Source organism: Mustela putorius, unplaced genomic scaffold, assembly GCF_011764305.1.
Source record: "Mustela putorius furo isolate JIRA1106 unplaced genomic scaffold, ASM1176430v1.1 tig00003850_pilon_pilon_pilon, whole genome shotgun sequence".
Lineage (NCBI taxonomy): Eukaryota > Metazoa > Chordata > Mammalia > Carnivora > Mustelidae > Mustela > Mustela putorius.
The window spans coordinates 15,608,726-15,633,724 of record NW_025422002.1 but is presented as its reverse complement, the minus strand read 5'-3'; the positions used below and the strand labels follow the sequence as shown (position 1 = coordinate 15,633,724).

General features: G+C 45.6%; 1 protein-coding gene across 1 annotated transcript in view; it reads right to left on the bottom strand.

Annotated features, from left to right (window-relative positions):
- ACAD9 (acyl-CoA dehydrogenase family member 9) overlaps nt 1-24,999 on the bottom strand; it is a 41,035-nt gene that overhangs the window by 8,059 nt on the left and 7,977 nt on the right. The window contains exons 3-9 of the mRNA XM_004738621.3: nt 13,943-14,044; nt 10,278-10,384; nt 9,096-9,196; nt 8,180-8,258; nt 7,489-7,663; nt 5,274-5,347; nt 764-839 (exon numbers count right to left, since the gene is read on the bottom strand). Of these exons, the coding sequence (XP_004738678.1) occupies nt 764-839; nt 5,274-5,347; nt 7,489-7,663; nt 8,180-8,258; nt 9,096-9,196; nt 10,278-10,384; nt 13,943-14,044 (714 nt within the window). The remainder of the gene's footprint in view (nt 1-763; nt 840-5,273; nt 5,348-7,488; nt 7,664-8,179; nt 8,259-9,095; nt 9,197-10,277; nt 10,385-13,942; nt 14,045-24,999) is intronic.

Below are 24,999 nucleotides of genomic sequence, written 5' to 3'. Positions count from 1 at the left end.
AGCACAGTGAGCCAAGCCCTGAGTTTGGAGTCTGACAGGATCAGCTTTTGGGCTGATGAGTAGCCTTGGGCAAATCACTTTCCCTTGCTGAGCCTCAGGCTCCTCATCTATGAAATGGAACTAAGAGATGAAATCAAAGCCTCCCTGTCCCCACCTGGCCTCTGAGGAACTTCATAAACAAGAGCAGGACACGAGCCCCCCCTGCCAAAAGTCAGGGCCCCATGCCTTTCCCTGCAGTCGCTTTCACAAATCTAAGATGATAATGACATCTGTACCCAACAAAACCCCTACAAGGCTGTTCTAAGTTCATTGAAAAAAAAGTCCAGGCCTCAGGTATGCTAACAAAAACCATAAAGGGAAGATCCTGAGGCTGAGAGACCAGAGTTACACGTCTCACCCACTGAGTCTCCCCCTGAATCAGCACTGAGCGTTCGCTCACCCCCAGATGTCTGTGAAGCAGCTCTGTTCCTAGTGGTCAGAGCAGCAACCCCTCTTGACCTCTGACAGACCACCCGCTCCCCGCCGCCTCTGTGAGTACATCAGAGGAGTGTCAAGAAGGAACATGAACCACTTGGGGGCAGACTGACCACATTTTCTGGTCTAAACCAAAGTCCAAATCTCAATCTGCAGCTGGGCTGTCTGTCCGTTCGAAGGCCCAGCCCAGCAGCGGCCTGTGTGAGGACACGGTAGAGTGTCCAGGCTGGGGTGGGGGCTGCAGGGGCAAGACTGGGGCACAAAAGGTTCCTGTCCCTGACTTACCTACCGATCAATTTCTTGAGCATCCCGGCCACAGTGCTGCCCATGCTGAACCGCCCACTGTTGAGGATGTTCATGGCCACCTGTAGGGAGAAAGGGGGCAGCTCACTGGGACCTCACTCCCTAAGATCACCCCTGCTGTGCTGGGAAAAGCCTAAAGGTCCTGGAGGACCACAGGTGACAGACCATAGCACTGCTTGTCTGTCTTACCAAATGGTTTCTTGAGGACAAAAGGCGAGTCTCTAGAGAATTCTGTGCCAGCATCTGGGAAAGTCAATTGTCCTGCCAGTTCCCACCAGGCTGGGTGTGGGGCCAACACATCACAACAAGGTAACTCAGTCACAAACATCCTTGGAGTCACCCTCTGATCAAGGAACTGGGCAGTAGCATTATTCCAATAGAACAAGTCAATTCTTAGTCCTCAGAAGAGGGGCAGAAATTAAGACCTGCTGAGTACACCCTACAAGCTACCCAGACTTTGCCACCAGCATGAGCCTCCTGAAGCACAGTAGTGACCTGCCAAGCCCCAACCACACCTGTGATACTCAACTAGGAGGCCTCAAAGACAAGCGGGGCTGAGGGCAGAAAGGACTCTGAGTTTTCCTAAAAGCTCAACTCCAAGGGTATATTACAGCTTCTAACTGAATGCTCATGTGTGACTTGGATGGATAAACCATGCGACTGATTCCGAATTTATGATCGGTTGTTAACCTCAACGGGAGAATCTCAAAGCAGACACTATGAGGTTAGAAACAACTGCTCCAACGACTGGGAGGGGGAAGTGCAGATTCCACCTGCTGAGTCCAAGGAGACTGGGGCATGTGGGAACAGCACCAAGGCCCAGCCCTGGGTGCTGGATGGGAGAGTGGGCATGGTTATGTCCCACCACAGTGTGACACCCAGATGCTGCTCTGCCTCCTCTGGGGGCTGTGCTTCGACCTCAGACTGCCCATGTCTCCGGCCGAAGGTATGCACTGGTCTTGGGACCTGCCAGGACTATGAGGAGCAAATGAATTCTCCCACCTCATCCCCTCTGCCCACATGGGCTTGCAAAAGCTGGCTCATGGTTTTATGAATGAAATCCATTTCACAACCCCTTCAAGAATTTCTTCTTACCCTCATTAAAAAAAAAAAAAATTTTTTTTTCGAAAGAAAAAAGGATTTGAGACGATCTCATTTCCCAGAGGATCAAACATCTCACCCTTTTTTAAGAAGGGCTCCTGAGCTCAACTACCAATCCTCCTCCTCAACCGTGGGGCCTCCCCTCCCGTCTATGCGGCACCTGCCTGCTTTACCACCTTCTCTCCCGCAGACGTCTCCTGGCATTTCTACAAGAGCATTCTACACCTCACTTTGCCAAAAGTGAGATGCAATCCACATTTCCAACAGCCCCTGCCTGGCAGTTCACCAACAGCTTCCACGCCTCCATGGTCTGACTACCGATTAAACCTCTGACTACCCAGAGGAGGCAGCTCTTTTCTCCTTCAGCTAGGTGATCTTCACCTGGCCTCTGATTGGTCTCCAGAATCACTCACTTTTTAGCATTAAGGCCCATGGTCAAGCAATCCTACTCCTAACAAATAAAGAGCTTTGGAGATCTATTTTCATTTGCATATTAAAACAACTGTTTTGGGGTGCCTTGGTTAAAGCCTCTGCCTTCTTCGACTCGGGTCGTGATCTCAGGGTCCTGGGATCGAGCCCGACATTGGGCTTTCTGCTCAGCAGGGAGCCTGCTTACCCTTCTCTCTCTCTCTGCCTGCCTCTCTGCCTACTTGGGATCTCTGTCAAATAAATTTTTTAAAAAATTATTTTTAGGGCGCCTGGGTGGCTCAGTGGGTTAGGCCGCTGCCTTCAGCTCAGGTCATGATCTCAGGGTCCTGAGATCGAGTCCCGCATCGGGCTCTCTGCTCGGCAGGGAGCCTGCTTCCTCCTCTCTCTCTGCCTGCCTCTCTGCCTACTTGTGATCTCTCTCTGTCAAATAAATAAATAAAATCTTTAAAAAAAAATTATTTTTATACCTAACACAATGGGGAGAAGTTTCAATGCCTAACTTGTGGGACACCCAACATGTGGGAAGGACTAGGGCAAGAGGCATCCCATACAGGAGTCAGCCCGACTCCCCACATGTGAACTGGCAGTGGGCACTGACCACGAAAAATGTTTGTGCCCTCTGACCTGGAGAGCCTGCTGCCGGGCGTTTAAACTGTGGAAACAATCAGACAAGTGTGCATAGATACATGCAAAGAGATACACCACGCAATACAGTTCTGAGCAGCAAGGAGGGGAAACCAGTGTGAAATGCCTGACCCTAGGAACCTGAGGACATCCCTTATACTGTCACCACCCAAAGAATACTCTGCAGTATACATTTACTAGCATGAAGAGAGTACTAGGATTTCTTGATGAGTGAAAAAATACAGGCTATATAACACAAATAGTATTACCGTTTAAGAGATGTACGCCCCTTAACAAGGTCTGGACAGGGACACCTGGGTGGCTCAGCTCATTAAGCATCCGACTCTAGATCTCAGCTCAGGTCATGATCTCAGGGTTGTGGGTTCAAGCCCATGTGGGGCTCCATGCAGGAGTGGAGTCTACTTCAACTAATTAATTAATTAAAAGGTCTAGAAAGATAAGCATCAAAATTAAACAATGAATAGCAACTCTCTTGGGATCGCACTTCAAGTAATTTCATTTTTCCCACCTAAATTCTCTCATCTGTATATAACATCCGGATTACACAAATAATAAACATGCCACCGTGCAGGCACTGCTCCCTTTTTGTCCTTTTGTCCTTTCACCTCTCAGGTTCTTTGGTCCATATTCATCAAGCAGCCTCCAGCCAGAAGCTCTGGCTGAACGCATTTATCAGATTCTTATAATACCCAGGAAGGGAGAAAGGCACTGCTGTGATCCTTGCTTTACAAGCAAGGTGGGTGGGGCTCCCCAGAGCGCAGATACTTGCCCAAGTTTCCTGTAAATTAGGGCTGGGCACCAGTAAAGACAAACAGCCAGCTTAAAAATGGGCAAAGGAGGGGGCACCTGGGTGGCTCAGTCAGTGGGAGTGTGTGACTCTTGATTTTGGGGTTATGAGTTCAACCTCACATGGGGGGAAGAGTTTACTGAAAAATAATAATAAATAAGCTTCAAAAAAATAGGCAAAGTATTCGAAAATACATTTCTCTAAAGAAGATGTATCAATAGCCTATAAGCACCTGAAAAGATGCTCAATCTGATCACTCATCAGGAAAAACTAAGTCAAACCCCAATGAGATACCACTGCACACCCTCTGGGACAGCTGTCATTTTAAAAATGTCCAGGGGCACCTGGGTAGCTCAGTGGGTTAAAGCCTCTGCCTTCAGCTCAGCTCATGATCCCAGAGTCCTGGGATCAAGCCCCGCATCAGGCTCTTTGCTCAGCGGGGAGCCTGCTTCCTCCTCTCTCTGTGCCTGCCTCTCTGCCTACTTGTGATCTCTGTCTGCCAATAAATAAATAAAACCTTTAAAAAAAATAATAATAAAAGTAAAATAAAATAAAAATGTCCAGTAACAAGTACTGGTGAGGGTGTGGAGAAACTGGACCCTCCTACACTCCTGCTGGCCACGTAACATGGTGCAGCCGCTACAGAAAGCAGTCTGGCAGTCCTCAAAAAAGCATACAGCCACCATATGACCCAGCAACGCTCCTTCTCGGTATGTATCACCCAAAAGGACTGAGAACAACTGTTCACGTGAAGACTTATGTATGAATGTTCATGGCAGCATTACTGATAATAGTCCCAATGTGGAAACGATCCAAATGCCCATGAGCTTATGAACGGACAAACATGGTGTGTCCCTGCAATGGAATGTTATTCAGCTACAGAAAAGAATGACAAGAGCTACAACATGGAAAAAGCTCACAAACATTACACTAAGTGAAAGCCAGACACACAAAAGGTCGCACGTGGATTCCACTTACACGAAATGTTAAAAATAGGTAAATCCACAGTAACCGAAAGTAAAACAGCGATTGCCAAAGACTGGGAAAGGGGAAATGAAAAGATAGGGCATTTCTTTCTGGGGTGATGAAATGTTCCAGAATTAGACCATGGTCACAGCTGTACAACAAAATGACTAAATAACACCCACGTGTACATTTAAAAATTATTAAGTTTATGTGATCTGAGTTTTAAGTTCATTAAAAAATAATAAATCTGACTCCAAGGAAAAAATTCGGGCAGTGCCTCAGGGTTGTGCACTCAGAAAGCCTGAGCTTCGTCCGTGCCCACTGACCTGGTTTCTTCCACATGCTGGAGACAGGAATCCTACCCCTACTCAGGCAAATGAAGCCTCGAAGAACCACACACTCCCTCTTCTGGGGGCCTCCTTCTCCATTCTGCTGATTTCCCGTCAGAGAACTACACATAGTTATCCGGCAAGCACACACTGGTCTGCTACAAGCAGAGATGGGACAGGGGGCTGGGGGCCAACAAGCCACACCATGAACCCTCATGGGTGCTGCTTTCATGACGCACCTTAAACCCGCCTCCAACTTCTCCAAGGACATTTTCGACGGGCACCCTGGTGTTTTCAAAATGCACCTCGCAAGCTGAAAAAGAAGAAATTGGAGGCCTTACCTGATGAACGCAGAGCACTCGCACTGGACCCATAGGCATGAAATGTAATTCATTCATTCCTTCACTCATTCATTCTCCAGCTACTGAAAGAACAATAGAGAAAGACAAGGTTCCTGTCCACATGGAGCCCCTACTTCGCTAAGGACACGACGATGCCTTAAGTATTACAGATGAAATAGAGAGCAGTGACAGAATCAAAAGTTGGAGAGGGAGTAAATGACCACATTTTTGTTAAGGGCCTTCATCATGCTTTTCTAAGGTGACACTCAGAAGTTTGGAGGAGTACGAACCAGAGGTGGAACATGAAAGTGGATGGCGCAGCCCTTCAAAGGTGCCTGGACTCAATGGGAGCAATAGGAGCACAGGTCCCACTTAACTCCAATGCACTTGCAGCCCGCACTGTGGCTTGTGGAAGCGGACAGCCTTCCCCTGTCTTGCCCTGCCAGCTGTCGCCAGAACATAGAGCCCACTCAGCTCGAGCCCTGGCCTTCCCTGTGCAGGCGTGGTCCGGCTTGGCCCACCAGGGGCTCCTGTGATCCACTATGAGAACAAGCCCCAGCACGGTACCCACAAGGCAGATCGGGACCCCTCCCACAGCCCGGGGCAGGCTGCCCAGAACCTGCGGGCTGCAAGAGACAAAGGCTCACAGGCAGGCAGCAGAGCGCTGGGGTGGCTTCTCAGACAGGGGGATGGGGACAGAGCCCGAAGTGAGGAAGTGCCTGGTGTGGAGGCAGGCAGAAAGGGGAAAGCGTGGCAACGGTGAGTACAAACGTGGGAGGAACAGGGGCTTCTGCACCAGTTTTCGCACTGTCACATGCACACTGCAGCGCCCAGCAACTTAACACAAGAAAGGGAGACTCGGGACAAGGAAAGTCATGGCTCAAGAGGAGCCAAACAGCAAGCAACCACGTCTGCTGACTTTATTCTACTATTCCAATGGCTTGATTGTGAAATACAATGAAATCCTCTCCGGCTGCTGGTCCTATTTATAACATACAGGTTATGGGGCCAGGCCCTTGTCCCAGCGGCTCTCTTTTGCAGGCTGCTGAGGGTGGGAAGGACGCTGTCTCCCGCTCTGACCTCACCCTGGGCCACCCGATCCATTCCTGTGGGGCCACTGCATGATTCCAGGGGCACCAGTCACCCCAACTTCAGTGTGGACGCTGGCCCAGCAGTGGTGCAGGATGCCACCTTGCTCAACTCTGACCACCTTTTCCCCATTGGCATCTCAAGCTCTGTATCTTGGGCCTCTGAGCACACTCCTTCCTCTGTTGGAAGGTTCTGGGCAAGTCTCAATAGGCAGCACGAGTGTGGTGGTAGGTAACACCTGCCTCCATGTACACGAAGCATTATACAGATGTCATAACACTCCCTTCCCAGTCACCTCACCACATGCGTTCTCTGTTATCACCCCTTTCTCTTAGGGCAGGAAACAGAAGCACAGGAAAGCAAATGAGCTGGTGTGAGGTCACGGAATCTCTAGGTAGCAGAGCCAGGCCAGAGCTCAGGGCCCTCGGACCCTGCCGAGCCAGGCTGCAGGGCAAATACTGCCACCCGGAACCCAGGATCCCCAAAGAAGAGGTGACACACAGAAGTGGGTCTGGAGGGGCCACCTGCAGTCCTCATATCCCATGATTCGAACTAGGAGCCCCAGGAGGCAGTCTCATGACTCCCTGGCAGTGCTGGTTGGGTTGGGAGCCACATACAGGACATTAGCCTCATGGCGACCAAGTGCTGCCCAGGGGATGCAGGCAGGCCCAGGTGGGTACATGGGAGGGCGACAGGGAGGAGCTTCCAGGCAGGAAAGATGGGGTGTCCTACAGTAGAATGTTTACCTAGGATACCCCTCTGCCTCCTTGGTGTCCATTACAGCCTTCCTCACAGGATAAAGTGCTCCCGGGGAGATCACCAGAGCCCCGACACAGAGAGGGGCACACATAACATGTATTAAAAGAATCAATTAGCTTCAAGGAGCTCCTTGGCACTACCATGGAGTCACTGTGGCATTCCTAATGGGATTTTGCTGATATGCTTATGTGGAACCAAAACTATTTACATCTCATTTTATCTTGAATTTGGATGGGGCCATAATGCACGCACGCATGCTACTTACTGTTGGAGCCACGTATGCCTAACTTATCCTCAGGTTTCCCGTGAGTGACTCCACCAAAGTCTCTCTCTACTATGAAGGCTGTGATTTTGTCTTTTACTGAACTATCAGAATCAACAACCTCCGTCTTCGCAAACACAGTAAAAATATTGGCAAGTCCTCCATTCGTGATCCAGACCTGAGGGAAGAAAGGAAAAGGGCTTTGGAGAAAAACCAAACAGTTATGCACCACCTCTCAGCTCTACCCTTTGCCACAGATACCCTTTGTCAAACTTCAGGCCAGAAACATAAAGCTCCCGGCTCTGGGAGTCAAGCCTGTATGGACAAAGAGGTTCACCTCAGTCTCAATGTGAGAATGGGGGTTTTGACTTTGGGGTTTAAACAGTTTCATCTTGTGGAGACCTGTACTCAAAGTCTCAGGGATGCGATGCAGGTGCAGGCGGGCTCGGGGTTAGAAGATGTTGATGCTGGGGGTGGCTGACAGGAAGCTTCTTATACTAAACTCCTGCGTGGGTTTGAAATATGGTCACTTCACCTCCCTGAGCCAGTTTCTTCCTCCAGAAAGAGAGAGCCGCACGCAACCAAGAATGGCCAGTCAAGACATGGTGTGCATGTGCTTCATGACCGCGGTGTGCGCGCCGTCAGCGGCGTGGTGACGGCCGGGAGAGACCCAGAGCAGGTGGCAGAGCGCTACCTTGGAGCCGTTGAGGATGTAGTGCTTCTTGTCCTCACTCAGCGTGGCCCTGGACTTGATGGAGGCTGCGTCGCTCCCACTGTGGGAATAGAAACACACTGGTGAGGCACACGATGCTGGGCGCAAGCGGTTCTGGGGGCCGGCAAATAGGAGGGTCTGGTTACTTTAACACGGGCACTGGGGAACTTAATAAAGGGCTGGATGATAAACATTTCCAGCTCTGCAGGCTATAGGGTGTCGTTCCACTGGCACGTCTCTACCACTGCAATGGGAGGGCGCATTCCAGCAAAACCTCACTTACAGAGACAGGTGGCAGGCTGGACTTGGTCACCCTGCTTCTTCACACGAAAGAGCGGCAGCGCAAACGACCTGGCCTTCTGCTGGAATGTGGGCATGTGTGCGCAGAACGGGCTCATCTGTGCTCCCATGAGGAGGGCAGGGCACCCCCGGTTCCCAAGTGAGGGGAAGTGGGATGGAGTGCAGTCCAAGTAACAGACTTGGCAGTGGAAGTCCTGAGTCCTCAGTGGCCTGTGTGACTCTAGGTTGATGACACCACCTCACTGAACCCTCGGTTCCTAACCTGTTCAGTAGGGATAGTATTGCTTGCCCAGCATACTTGGAAAGCTGCTTAGAAGGCTGAAAGCCCTATCCTACGTGAGGTGCGCTGCAGCCCACGAACAATGACCTGACAGGTGCTGCCGGGTATGCTATCTCATTTGTAAGTCTCACTGGGACAGACCAGTAAGGTAAACATAAGAGAACTGCAAGAAAAGCTGCTGAGTCGATGATCTGGAAGATTCAGGGATGGAAGAGAGAAAAACCACCACTGATTCACCAAAACCCACAGCCCTCATCCCAGGGCACCCAGAAGATGCACCAGGCGGCTGCCATGTGCCACCTCTTGCCGGGGGCACACCTGCTTGGCTCCGTCAGACAGAAGGCAGCAATGTGCTCCCCCGATGCCAGTCTGGGCAGGTACTTGGCCTTCTGCTCCTTGTTGCCGGCCAAGATGATCCCCTAAACCAAACACACACAAGGCTGCTATCAGCTGTGGAGAAGAAAGGACATGTACCACATGCTTGCAGAACACGGCCCTTTCTGGAGAAAACAACTCCTGCAAAAGGAAATACCCTGAGCCTAGAGCCTGCAGCCCCAAGGTGGGGAAGGGGAGGCTGCTGATGAGCAGGTGGTGGCAGGCTGCCGAGGAGCCGCTCAGAAGTGCACCCTCTGGCAGGGCCTGGGTCTGGAGCACCAGCATGGCTTTGGGCCGGACTCCGGGACCCGCATCACCGCAGTTCAGGCTGGGTGGCCTCGGGCCAGAGAGGTCCCTCCTCTCAGCCTCCATCCTCTCAACTCCACACTGGGGGTAATGCTACCCAATGGAGGGGTGTTTGGATGATAATGAGTGAAGACTCAGGCACGCCAAGGCCACGCCTGGCAGAAAGAAGGTGTGCGGGCAGTGTCAGAATCGCCCCCCCCCCCCTCAGTCAGTAGCATGGGGAGAAGTGTGCTCTTTCCACTGGATGATTGCTCGGAGCACAAGTGCGGTCAGGGTTGTGGGGGGCGGGCAAGCACACCATTCACTTAGCTCCTTTCACTTTCTACACAGAACAGAGACAGCCTGAGTAGTGGGCTGGTCACGGAAAGCTGTGTGACCATGGCCCTGCCCTAAAATGCTCCAAGCCCAGGATAAGGAAGACATGCACGAACAGCAGGGAAGACATGCTCTGGTCCCTCATGAGTTCCAAGCTCAGCAGGAAAGATTTGCGTCAAATGGTGAGGTGAAGACAGGCTGTGACACAGTGGCATCTGGTGTGGGCCTCAAAGGATGGGTCAAGGGTGATGGAGAAGGGAGGAGGATTCCAAGGGAAGGCACAGTGTGATCAAAGCAACTTTGATCTTGTGTGGGGACTCAGCGCCATCCGGGGTGGCTACAGAGAGGAAGATCACAGGGAGTGCTGCAGGGCGCCACCCCAAGACCCTGAGACAGCAAGCCCAAGTCGCTTCCTGGTCAAAGTGAGCAAGCCTCCTGCCTCCATACCCCCAATGTGACTCCTGACCTTCACAAAGCATCAGAAGGAAACCCTAGACACTTGACCTTGAGGCCAATAGCCTGGTGTGCCGCCAAGGTCACGGCGATTGATGCATCCAGGCCGACGATTTCTCCTAGACGTGCGTACATAGTGTTGGAGAAGCCCAGGCCACCTGGAGAAGAAACAGACTAGCTTTATTTGTGGCCCAGACCCAAATTCCTCCCATTAAAGGCAAAGGGCTTGACTGTTCTTTTTGCTTATAAAGACCATGTCACCATTTTAAAAAATCACAGTACAGAGAGGTCCAAAGAAAATAAAAATTACCCATAAACTTATCAGAGCATTTCTGAGTACATCCTTTCAGATTTTTTCTAGGCATATAAGCATATGTACATATGTATGTTTTTAGCATAAAAATGTAACATTCAACACAAAGAGCATACCTTCACACACATTAAATCATTTAAAATGTTGTGAGTGTCTTCTGTCCCAGATACAGATCTTTATAAACCTGGCAGCTGTCCTGCAGCCCTTTCCCTGTATCCGGTGGGCTCTAGGACAGGTTTCCTCTGCCTCCGCACTCTGACACTCTGGGATGGATTGTGCCTTGCTGTGGGGAACTGTCCACCGCACTACAGGACTTTTGGCAGCATGGTCGGCCTCTGCTTGCGAGATGCCAGAAGTTCCCTTTTTCCCAGGGTTTGACGGCCGAGAACGTCTCTAGACGTTGCCAAACATTCCCTGGGGAGGTAAATCAACCTGGATAGAAATCACTCTTCTACGAAGAAGACAAAGATTAAAAAAAACAAACACTCCACTGAGCTGATGTATCTTGCTTTTCATCTTCAACTTCTAGAGGCAGCTGGGTGGTCTCTGCGTCTTAAAAATGACAGATGGGGGCCCAGGGTCCCGTGGCCAACAGGAGCAGAGCTGGGCCCTGAATTTGGGTGGGGGTACTAGCCCTGGAGCCACTGCACAGCCCACCTGCAGAGGGTGCCACTCACACATAAAGGGAAGGGTGGCCCTGCCTGACGTGTAGTCCTGTAGGCTCCACACCGGGGGAAGGCCAGGGCTCCGCAGTATTTCATCCCCACCCATGCCATTACACAGAAGTGTGACACGAAACACTTTTGGTCTTACTTATTTCATATCCTGAGGGACACAGTACGGTTTTTAAAAAAACACCAAAACCTTCTGGTGCCTTTTTTTTTTTTTTAAGATTTTATTTATTTGACAGAGAGAGCTCACAGAGAGGCAGAGAGGCAAGCAGAGAGAGAGGGAGGAAGCAGGTTCTCCACTGAGCAGAGCCTGACATGGGGCCCGATCCCAGGACCCTGAGACCATGACCCAAGCCGAAGGCAGAAGCTTAACCCATTGAGCCACCCAGGCGCCCCTTCTAGTGCTTTTCCACTAACACAGGTATCATTGCAATCATGGAGGAACAGCAATCACATGGAGACAACAAGTAGGTGAAGACTGCTGGCTGGGGAGAAGCTGAGGTGGCAGGAAGGAATCACACACTGGGCAGCACACAGGGAACTGGGGGAGAAAAACCCAGGCTGGGTTGCCAAAAGGGCCTCCATTTTTCAAGATGGTTGTTTCCAGCCAGTCTTCAGAATGCTCCAGACTGGGAACATTTCCCCCAAAATTTTGGGGCACAAACATGAAGTTGCTGTTGTCTTAATTTCCCAAGAAAAGATTAAAAAAAAGAGAGAGAAAGAAAAAAAAGAAAGCGAAAAGCCCCAAACTCATCTCAGGAAATAAAGAACATTTTCATATCATGAGTAGGACAGAACACAAGAATAGAGGGTGCAGAGTCACACCATCACATGCCAACACACACACACACACCACCCACATGTGCTGGCATGAAACACACACAGATGGAGAAACATACATCCCAAACAGACACAAAGTGTTCCCACATCAAATTAAGTACTTTTCACCAATCAAGAGACAATTTAAAAATGCTTCTGAAGGGGAAATATGTATTATCACTAACCTGGCTATGTCTAGAGGTTCTCTTCTGCCACTTCTGTTTTCTCCAAGCACTTAGTCATTTATATTTTTTAGCTGACAGACCTGCCACAGTTCTCTGGCTCCGCCTCTACCTTCACTCTGTTCCATATTCACCTCGGACTACACATTAGGGAAGCTGACTGCCCTGTGCCTTGTGAGCTAGGATGCTGACAAGCCTCAGCTGTCTGGGCAGAGCTCAGTCTCCCCCTGCCGCACACGGACGTTGCAGACTGGGGCAAGGAAATGCAGCACACATAGCTGCCTCCATGGAGGCTTGAGCTGCTGTGTTCTACCAGGAAGGGAGGCGGCAGCACTGACAGTGTCGTGTCCTCTTGCAGAGAGGGCAGTGTTGTTATGCCTCCGAATCAGATCAGGCCTGCACTAGTGGGTCCTAAATGTTCACACTCGATCTCAGCCAGGACCGGCTGCAGGCTGAGTACCAATGGGAACTTACTCTACAGATGTTGAGGGCTCCCCAGCCCTGGCTGCTGAGGGGGTAGAGGAACAACACAGGCCTAACTTTAGTCTCTGGAGATAAGTCAGGCAGAGACATAATGTCAAGAAAAACTCCTGTCTTCTGTGTCTTGCTCTGTAAAACCTAACTCACAACCTGGCTGGAAAAATGCCCCAAATATCAATGTCCAAATAACCACCTCAAAGACAAGAAATAGGCCCAAACCTTTAAAGCAACATCAACAGCTCCTTCCCCTAAACCGGACTCCTAGCTGATCCAAGGGGAAAATGGCTCCAGAGAAGGCTCAGGCAGAGGGCTCCCAGAGCAATGGGTGCTGCATATGGGCTGTGAAGCCCAGAGCCATGCTTTTATGTCAAAGGGGACCAAGAGGTAAAATTAAATGGTGTGCGTGTGTGTGTGACTGTATTCTGGCCCTGCGCCACAGGCTCTGTTCCTCGTCTCCCTATCCCCCTGCCCCACTTCCTGCTGTCCCCTTAATCCCTACAGAATTTAGATGACCAATTTTAGATTAAGCAGGAGAGAGAGATCTGTAGTGATTGGCCAAATCTACGAAGGCGGAATCACGCTGGGATCCTGGGGAGAAAGGCCGGGTCTTTCATCTGGGGGTTGAAAACATCACTACAATGATCCAGGAATTACAGGGACAGTCCAGAACACAACCTGCCCGGTTTGAATGTTCTCAGTGATCTAATCTCCCACCTCAATGCCCCTGTGTCCTACAGCCATGCGCCTTCTTCCTCTGTACCAGGACAGGAAGCAGAGTGGCAGACCCTGACACCTGAGCTCCCAGCCCACAGTCATCCCTCTAACAAAAAGGGCTCATAGGTCTGGGGCAATTCCTCTGTGGAGAGACCAAAGGGCCTCACAGTGCAGATGACACTGAAATTGGCCAATGTGGCTTTAAGGTTATACACACCCCCTTCTCCACGGCCCACAACGACCTAGAGAGCACGGACATCCTGCAGTGGCCCTGATCCACACCAAATGAACCAAGTACAGGCCTCAACATTTCTTCCTCTTCCTAGATCTCTTAGTCCACACACTCACCTGTCAGCCACCCCAGCTCTGGTCCGTGGTGGGTGTTTTTATTAATTCCAGTGGTTTTATAGTTTTATAGTTTGATCCTGGACATACTTCACTTAAAGGCCACCTTTCCCAAACAGAACCCTTTCCTGGACAAACATGGAGTGCTTACTTAAGAGTCAAACCAGCAGGGTGGTGTTTTCCTTTACTTACCATATTCTTCTGGGACTTGCATCCCAAAAAGTCCCAGGCTCTTCAATTTATCTAACGTTTCATCTGGAATTCTTCCCTCCCGGTCAATTCTCTGAGAGTCCACTGCCAAGAGGAAGTATTTTAATTAAGCAAAACATAAGCTATGTCTACAAAGATAAAAGCGAACAGAACAATTTTCGTACAGCATATACTTCCAGGGTCAGAAACTTCAGAATCGATATGTCTGGTCAGTTATTCAGCATCTGTTCAACTTCATCTAGTTAGCCCAGCCAACACTGTATTTTAAAAAAGTGGCTGTACCAGGTAGTATTCTATTTCTTGATCTGGATGCTATTCACATGGGTGTATTTGCTATGTGAAATTGCAGCAGATTAACTTTTCTGAAAGCATACTATACCTCAATTTTTTAATTACCATTACCATCTAGAAAATTAGGAAAGAAGTACACCACTTCCAGAACTGTCCTAAAATGTCAGGCTAGACAGCCAAACTCTGGGCATTATCTGTACCCATGTCTACCTGCTTTTCAGAAACCATGACTCTTTCACCACAGCCCACAGATTCTGAGGACAGTTTATTCTGTTTTACACCTACTCAAGTCCATTAGAGCAGAAAGGAACAATCACTTAGCATGAGGTCTATAATTATATACCTGTATGTACACATTTTTGCCTGAATCAAGTTAATTAAAATCTTCAAATTGCCAGCATATTAAACTTCACTACTATTATAAATTTTTAAAAACCATCATAACGTGCACTTGGGCATATTTATGGACATGGGTCACCCGTGAGAAATACGGATTCCCCAGGAGTCCAAACCTCTCATTGTTTTGTTTTTTTTTTTTTCACTTTATTGACATATACAAGTGGCATATAATAAACCGCATATTTATAATATATAATTTTTTGGGTCCTGACATGTTTGTCCATGAAATTACTCCCACCAAGTAATAAAAACTTCCTTTTCCACAAAAGATTTCCTTTGTGATCAGTCCATTTCCATTCCTAGGCAACCATGAGTCATCTTTTTGTCTATAGATCAGTTTGCATTTTTGAGTTTCATTTTTAAAGATTTTATTTATTTATTTGAGAGACAGAGAGAGAGCATGAGTAGAGAGAGAGGTCGGAGGGAGAAGCAGACTCCCCGCTGAGCAGGGAGCCCAATGTGGAACTCGATCCTGGGACTCCAGGATCATGACCCAAGCCACAGGCCATTGCTTCATCAACTGAGCCCCCCAGGCACCCCTCATTTTGGGTTTTAAATCACATGGCAGGTAGTCTTTGATCCGGCTTCTTTGATCCAGGATGATTCTGAGATTCATCCATATCACTGCATATATCAAAACTTTATCATAATACTTTTTACTGTTCAATATTCTACTGTATAGAAGTTTATCCATTTGCCTTTCAATGGACATTTGGGTGGTTCTCAGGTTTTGGTTCTTAGAAATAAAGCTTCTTTTCCTTTCCTTTCCTTTTTTTTTTTTTTAAGATTTTATTTATTTGACAGAGACATCACAAGTAAGCAGAGCAGCAGGCAGAGAGAGACGGGGAAGTAGGCTCCCTGCCAAGCAGAGACCCCAATGCAGGGCTTGATCTGAGGACCCCGAGATTATGACCTAGCTGAAGGAAGAGGCTTAACCCACTGAGCCACCCAGGTGCCCTTTTTTTTTTTTTTTAAAGATTTGTATTTATTTATATGTAAGAGAGAATGTACCAAGTGTGGGGGGAGGGACAGACCCTGTTGAGCAGGGAGCCTGATGCGGGGCTCAATCCCAGAACCCTGAGATCACGACCTGAGATGAAGGCAGATACTTAACTGACGGGCCACCCAGGTGCCCCTAGAAATAAAGCTTCTATGAGCATTCATATTTTTTACATAGCTCTGTTTTTACTTCTCTTGGGTCACTACTTTGGGGTGGAATGGTTGGGCTGTATGTATAATATGAAACTGTCAGGATCTGGGGAGACCCCTGCTTCCAACCAAGATGGAGTAACAGGGACTGGAACTTTCTCCTTGCCTCAACATATTAAACCCACAGGGCATGCAGAAGAGCAATGAGGAACGTGTCACTAGTAGAGAAGAATTAGCCCGGCAACAGCACTCCCAACGGTAATAAAAACTGGTTCTGGAGTGGGCAGAAATTTTTTTTTTAGGGCGCCTGGGTGGCTCAGTAGGTTAAGCCTCTGCCTTTGGCTCAGGTCATGATCTCAGGGTCCTGGAATCGAGCCCCGCATCGGGCTCTCTGCTCAGTGGGAAGCCTGCTTCCTCCTCTCTCTCTCTCTGCTTGCCTCTTTGCTTACTTGTGATCTCTCTCTGTCAAATAAATAAATACTAAAAAAAAATTTTTTTTAATGGATAAAGAACAGAAATACAAATAACACACAAACAGATATATGGTATAACTGTGGAATTAAATTTCATGAGTGGGGTGTAAATAGGGGAAAAGTGTCTGAAAAGAATTTGGGGGGGATCAATAATAAAAACAGGTTGAGAAACACTGCTCTACAGGATGCTCTGCTCCCACCTAACAACACTTAAAAAGCAAGCCTTGACTAAAACCAAAGACATCACCAAAATCAGACGTTCCTGAGGGAACACTGATCCAAAAACCCTTAACAAAACACTAACAGACTGAATTCAGTACTACATTAGCTGGGTCATTCACCATGATCAAATGGGATTTACCTGGGCATGTAAGGATGGTTCGGCATCTGCAAATCAATGTGACACATCACATTAACAAAAAGAAGGTGAAAAATCATGGTCAACTCAACAGATGCCATAAAAAGCACTTAATAAAATTCAACATTCATTTCTGATAACACAAACTCTCAACAAAGTAGGTATAGACGGAATTTAACTCAACATAATAAAGGCCACATATGACAAACCCACAGCTAACATCACATTCAACTGTGAAAAGCTGAGAGCTTTTCCTCTAGGATCAGGCTTGACACAAGGATACCCACACTTGTCAGTTTCATTCAACATAGTACTAGAAGTCCTAGCGACAGCAATCAGACAAGGAAAATAAACTACAAAAAATGAATTCAGTAAAGGTGAAGGATAGAAAATCTACATGAAAATGTTGCATTTCTATACACTAATAATGAACTTCAGAAAGAGAAATTAAGGGGTGCCTGGGTGGCTCAGTCAGTTAGGCATTTGCCTTAGGCTCAGGTCATGATCCCAGGGTTCTGGGATCAAGTCCCACATTAGATTCCCTGCTCAGCGGAGAACCTGCTTCTCCCTCTCCCTGCCACTCTCCCTGCTTGTGCTCTGTCTCTCCCTCCCTGTCAACTGAATAAATAAAATATTTTAAAAAAAAGAGAGAGAGAGAGAGAAGTTAAGAAAAATCTCATTTACAACTGCGTCAAAAAGAATAAAATAAAATACCTAGGGATAAATAAATACCTAGGGATAAGGAGGTAAAAGACCTGTATTCTGGGAAATTGTCAAAGCAGTAAGAAAAGAAACTAAAACTAACAAAAATAAATGGAAAAACATACAAGCATACCTCATTTTAGTGGCACTTCACAGATACTGCATTTTTTACAACTTGAAGGTTTATGGCAACCCTATGACAAGCAAGCCTACTGTGCCATTTTTCCAGCAGGATTTGCTTACTTCATGTCTCTCTGTCCTTTTTGGTAAGTCTCACAATATTTCAAGCTTTTTCATTATTATTTTGTTACTATGATCTGTGGTCAGTGATCTTTAATGTTACTTAAATGTTAATGTAATCGTTTTGGGGAGCCGTGAACTCCACCTACATAAGACAGTAAGAAGCTTAACTGATAAACGTACATGTTCTGACTGCTTCACTTTCCCAGTCTCTCTCCCTCTCCTCTGGCCTCTTTCTTCCCTGAGACACAATGTTGAAAATAGGCCCAGTAGTAACCCCACAATGGCCTCTAAGTATTCAAGAGAAAAGAAGAGTTGTATATAGTCCCTCACTTTCATTCAAAAGCTAGAAATGATTCAGCTTAGTAAGGAAGGCATGTCAAGACCTAGAGCTAGGCCTCTGGTGTTGAAGAGTTAGTCAAGTTGTGAAGGCAAAGGAAAAGCTTTTGAAGGAAATTAAAAGCGCTACTCCAGTGAACACAAAAGATAAGAAGTGAAACAGCCCTACAGCTGATGTGGAAAAGGTTGTAGTGGTCTGGAGAGAAGATCAAACCAGCTACATTCCCATAAGACCAAGGCTTACTCCAGAGTAAAGCCCTTAGTCTCCTCAATATATGAAGGCTGGGCAAGATGACAAAGCTGCAGGAGAAAAGTCTGAAGCTGGCAGACGTGGTTCACGAGGTTCAAGGAGAAAAGTCGTCTCCATGACATAAAAGTACAAGGTGAAGCAGCAAGTCTTCACGAGAAGCTGCAGCAATATCCAGGCAGCGCCCTCAGCAGCAAAATGGCTAAACCTTACTGCAAGCTCAAGCTGACAGCATTTTTTAGCAATACAATGTGGGTTGTTACTGTTTTTTTTTAAGATTTTTTATTTTTAAATAATCTCTACAAGCTCAAACTTAAAACTGCAAGATCAAGAGCACATTCTTGGGGCTCATGGGTGGCTCAGTGGATTAAGCCTCTGCCTTTGGCTCAGGTCATGATCTCAGGGTCCTGGGATTGATTCCCACATCGGGCTCTCTGCTCAGCAGGGAGCCTGCTTCCCTACTCTTTCTCTCTCTTCCTGCCTCTCTGCCTACCTGTGATCTCTGTCAAATAAATAAATAAAATCTTTAATAAAAAGAGTCACATGCTCTAACTAGAATGTAAATAAAGACATGAAAAAGAACCTCATGCTCTACTGACTGAGCCAGTCAGGTGCCTCAGCAATAAAGTATTTTTAAATGAAAGGTATGTACATTTTTGGGGCATCTGGGTGGTTCAGTCAGTTAAGCATCTGCCGTCAGTTCAGGTCATGATCCCAGGGTCCTAGGACTAAGTATCATATTGGGCTCCCTGCTCAGTGAGGAGCCTGTTTCTCCTTTTCCCTCTGTTCTCCCTGCTGTCAAATAAATAAAATTCTTTTAAAAAGGTATGTACATTTTTTAAGACATAATGCTAATGTACACTATTTAATACACTGATATAGTGTAAACCTAACTTTTATATGCACTGGGAAAACAAAAAATTCATTTGACTCGCTTTATTGTGGTAGTCTGGAACCAAACCTAAAGTATCTCTGAGGTGTGCCTACACCACGCTCACAGACTGGGAGAATGTCATTAAAATGTCAACACTACCCAAAGAAATCTATAGATTTGACGCAATATGTATCAAAATAACAGTGGCATTCTTCACAGAGACTAGAATAATCAATCCTAAAATTTGTATGAACTGCAAAAAATGCCAAATAGCCAAAGCAACCTTGAGAAAGAATAAAGCTGGAGGTATCATGGTCCCTGAAGTTCAAAGCTATAGTAATAAACACAGTATGGTACTAGCACAAGAACAGACACAGATCAGTGAGAACAGAGTCCAGAAATAAACCCACACTTTTAAGGTCAATTAGTCTTTGACAAAAGGGGCAGGAATATACAATGGGGAAAAAGTCTCCTCCATAAACACTGTTGGGAAAACTGGACAGCTACATTCAAAACGATGAAACGGGACTGTTTTCTTACATCATGAACAAAAATAAACTCAAAATTGACTAAAGATTTAAATATAAGACCAGAAACCATAAATCTCCTTGAAGAAAACACAGGCAGTAAGTTCTTGGACATTGGTTTGAGCAGTGATTTTTTTGGCTCTATGTCTTCGGGCAAGGGGAACAAAAGCAAAAATAAACCAATGGGACTATCAAACTAAAAAGCTTCTGCGCAGCAAAGAAAACCATCAACAAAATGAATGGAAGAAGGCGTTTGCAAGTAAAACATAACCAATAAGGGGTTATATCCAAAACATATAAAGAACTCACAACTCCATGCCAAAAACCAAACAATCCAACCAACTAAAAAAAGAGCAGAGGATGTGAACAGACATTTCTCCAAAGAATACATACAGATGACAAAGAGACACAAGATGCTGAACATCACTAATGATCAGAGAAAGGCATTCAAAACCACAATGAAATATCACCTCAGACATGTCAGAATGGTTAGCATCAAAAAGGTAAGAAGTAACAGGTGAGGATGTGGAGAAAAAGGAACCCTCAGGTACTGTTGGTGGGAATGCAAAATGGTGTAGCCACTGTGGAAAACAGTATGGAAGTACCTCAAAAAATTAAAACTAGAGGGGTGCCTGGGTGGCTCAGTCGTTAAGCATCTGCCTTTGGCTCAAGTCATGATTCCAGGGTCCTGGGATCAAGTCCCAATCAAGCCCTGCATCAGGCTCGCTGTTCAGCAGAAAGCCTGTTTCTCCTTCTCCCACTTCCCTGGCTTATGTTCCCTCTCTCACTGTGTCTCCTTCTGTCAAATAAACAAATAAAATCCTTAAAAAGAAAATTAAAAATAGAACTACCATACAAACCAGTAATTCCATTTCTAGGTATTTGTATGAAGAAAGCAAAAACATTAATTTGAAAAAATTCATCAACCTCTATCTTCACAACAACGTTACTAACAGTAGCCAAAATACAGAAGCAACCTAAGTGTTCATTGACAGATGAATGAAGAAGTTGTAGTGTACATAACTCAGCCATTAAAAAAAAATATGAAATCAAGTCATTTGCAACAAGATGAATAGATCTAGAGGGTATCACACTATGTGAACTGAGTAAGACAGAAAAAGACCATAAAATTTCACTTATATGTGGAATCTAAAAACAAAACAACCAAAACAGAAACAGACACACAGAAAACAATATGGTGGTTGCGGAGGGAGGGGGGAGGTGCGGGGAGGGGAGAAATAGAGGGAAAGGCAAAATAGGGGAAGGGAATTAAATGACACAAACTTCTAGTTATGAAGTAAATAAGACAGGGCAATATAATGTATAGCATAAAGAATACAGTTAATAATATGTAACAACTTTGTATGGCAACCAACAGTAGCTAGATTTATACTGGTGATCACTTTGCAATGTATATAAGCATTGTATCACTATGCTGTACACCTAAAACTAATAACATATATCAATTACATTTCAATTAAAAATATAATAACAAAATAAAATTATCATTTCACTCCGAAAAGCATAAACTGGTCCTCAGGGAGTATTAAATAACCTAATTTAACTGTATTGTTATAAACAATATAGGACCCTAGCTTATATTCAAAATAATCTGAAGTCTAACAGACATTATCAATTGTGTCTGGGGACACGTTTTATTTGCAGTAATTTTTTTTTTTTTAAGATTTTATTTATTTATTTGACACAGAGAGAGAGAGAGATTACAAGTAGGCAAAGAGACAGGAAGAGAGAGAGGGGGAAGCATGCTCCCTGCCGAGCAGAGAACCCGATGTGGGGCTTGATCCCAGGACTCTTGAGATCATGACCCGGGCTGAAGGCAGAGGCTTAACCCACTGAGTCACCCAGGCGCCCCTGTAGTAATTTTGGTATATAAATATTTTATATTTCATTTCTTGTTAACTGGTATACAAAATGTCCACCATTTCCTAATATGCTCTCATTTCCACATAAAAGAATAGCCTCGGGCAAGATATGAACAATTAATAAGAGAACTTTAACTTGGGGCTCCTGGGTGGCTCAGTGGGTTAAGCCTCTGCCTTCAGCTCAGGTCATGGTCTCAGGGTCCTGGGATTGAGCCCTGCATCAGGCTGCCTGCTCAGCATGGTGCCTCCTTCCCCCTCCCTATCTGCCTGCCTCTCAGCCTGCTTGTGACCTCTGTCTGTCAAATAAATAAATAAAATCTTAAAAAAAAAAAATCACAAATTATGTAGCCAAAATAGCCTTATAGCTATTAAAGAAATTGAATTCGTTAGGGATGCTGGGCGACTCAGCTGGTTACGTGTCTGACTTTGGCTCAGGTCATGATGTCAGGGTCTTGGGTTCAAGCCCTGCGTTGGACTCCATGCTTAGCAGGGAGTCTGCTTGTCCCTCTTCTTCTCCCTTTACCCCTCCCCCTGCTTGTGCTCTCTGTCAAATAAATAAGTGAAATCTTTAAAAAAAAAAAAAAAATCAGTAAAAATTTTTCCATGAAGAAAACTCAAGGGTCAAATCTTTCACTGGTGAATTCTGCCAAATATATACGGAAGGAATCATACCAGCTTTACACAAAGTCTTACTGAAACCTGAAGAGGAAACATTTCCTGACTTAGTCTATGTGGCAAGCATTACTCTAATTAAAAATTGGATTGTCTGGGGTTTTTTGCTACTGAGTTGTAGGAGTTATTAGTATATTTTAGATATTAACCTCTTACCTGATATATGGTTTTTACAAATATTTTCTCCCATTCCTTAGGTGATGGTTTCTTTTGCTGTGCAAAAGTTTCTAAGTTTGCTGTAGTCCCACATGTTGATTTTTGCTTTATGTTTGTTTTGTTTTGTTTTGAATTGCTGTTGGCTATGTCTGTGCCCCAGGTATAAACCCAAGGTCTTCTTAGGTATCCTGAATCCATGCCTTTCCCTGGGCATGTGTGGTGGCTTTATGATTCCCCTGCATATGTAGTTGCTTTTGAATGACCTCGTCTTTAATCTGGCTCTCAAAAGAGAAAGAAAAATGAAAGGGGGGGGGCAAAAAGGCAAGTCTTAAATCCCTTGCAAGTCACTTTGGCCACAGGGGTAAGGGCTTGTAATCAGAGCACATATCCCTAATATCTGATGGACAAGGTCTTTTTTTCCCCCTACTCTGGCTCCCATAAACCATGTGTAAGCCTCTCCAGGAATAAGTGCAGAGCTGCCTGCTTTGGGGCTGGAGGTAGAAGATGGGTAGCGACTGCTGTGCTCAGAGCTAAATGATCCAAATTAGCTGCAATTTACTATCCACGCTTCCTTGGAAACTGCAGGCCTTCAAGAGATTCCAGAGTTCCAAAAGCAGTTACATTACCCAGACTTTGTCACTGCAGTTATTATCCAGGTGGGGTGATAGATTTCTGGTGCTTCCTACTCTGCTACTGTCCCAGAATCCTCTGGTCACTTAACTGACAAAGGCACCAAGTGAATTTAAGGAGGAAAGGATAACCTTTTCAACAAATATTGCTGGAGCAATTGGACAATCGCATGCAAAAAAACCCTCAAATTTTATCTCACATCACATATAAAATTAACTGGAAAGGGGTCATAAATGTGAATGTTAACAGTTAAAAATATGAAACTTCTGGAGGAAATATAGACAAAAATCATCATGACCTTGGGTTTGGCAGATTTCTTACATAATATACAAAAAAAGATAAACTACAAAAGAAAAAACTTCACTTAACATTAAAAACTTTTGCTAATAAAATGAAAATAAAAAAAATCAAGCCAGACTAGGAGAAAACTTTTGCTGAACGTACACTAGAGAGAAGACCTGTACCTAGAATAAAGGCTTCTTAGAACTCAACAATAATAAGACAATCCCAATTTTTAATGCATAAAGTATTTAAAAGACATTTCACTGAAGAAGATATACTGATGGCAAATAAACACCAGATAAGATGCCTAACATTACTAGTTATTAGGGAAATTAAAATTATAACCACAATGAGATACTATAATACACACACTAGAATGTGACCGACATGTGAAAATATTGAGCAACTGGAACTTTAATAACTGGTGGAAATGGAAAGTAATTAACTCTGGAGAACAGTTTGGCAGTTACTTAAAAAGTTAAACATGAACCTACCTTATAATCTAGATATTCCACTCCTTCCATACCTCCCCAAGAGAAATGTGAGCGTGCCTGTCTATATCAGACTCATAGAAAAAATATTCACATCTTCTGTGATAGCTAAAATCTGAATACATACTGAAAGTCAGTTAATAGGTGGGCAAATAAACTGTGGTATATCCACACAAAGAGATACTACTCAGTGTTAAAAAGGAATGAACTAGGGGCACATGGGTGGCTCAGCCAGTTAAACGTCTGATTCTCTATTTTGGCTTAGGTCAGGATCTCAGGATTGGGAGACTGAGCCCCATGTTGGGGCTCCATGCCCAGCATGGAGCCTGCTTAAGATTCAGGATTGGGAGATCCTGCTTAAGATCTCAGGATTGGGAGACTGAGCCCCATGTTGGGGCTCCATACCCAGCATGGAGCCTGCTTAAGATTCCCTCGCTCCCTCTACCCCTCCCCCCGGCAAAAAAAAAAAAAATGAAACTCGAAATTATACCAGAAGCAGCTATGCAAAAATGTATGTAATGTAGAATTCTATTTAAAAAGAATTCCAGGAGGGGCACCTGGGTGGCTCAGTGGGTTAAAGCCTCTGCCCTCGGCTCAGGTCATGATCCCAGTGTCCTGGGATTGAGCCCCACATAGGGCTCTCTGCTCAGCAGGGAGCCTGCTTACTCCTCACTCTCTGCCTGCCTCTCTGCCTACTTGTGATCTCTGTCAAATAAATAAATAAAATCTTAAAAAAAAAAAAAAAAGAATTCCAGGAAATACAAACAATCTACAGTGAGAGAGAGCCAATCAGTGGTTGCCTGGGGACAGGGGGGGATGAGAAGGGCAAGAGAAAGCATTTAGGGTAATGGATATGTTTATTAACTGAATTGTGTTGATGGCCCCTTGGGGATACATATATATATTTTTTAAAGCAGAACACTATTATATTTGAATACACAACTTCTGCACAACCAAAAAGTAAAACATCAAAAAAGAAAAGTAAAACATCAGCGTGAATTGGCGGTGAGAACACGTGGTATTTCATGTGCAATGCATGGCAAATGGTTAACATCCTTTGTCATAAGTGATCTTTTAGAAACCAGTAACAAAAACGCTAATATTCTAAGGGAAATGAAAAAAAAAAGAGGAAAATGAAATAACAAGTGACCAGCAAGGTTTAAGAATATATGAAGATGACTGAACTGAACAGTAAGAAAAGAAAAGCAATTTTTTTGTAATACCACACTGTCATAGATTAAGACATTGAAATGTAACATTTGTACTGTTCAAGGAAACAGAAGTTTTATAAACACTGGGAGACAAGATTGATGAGGACAATCCATA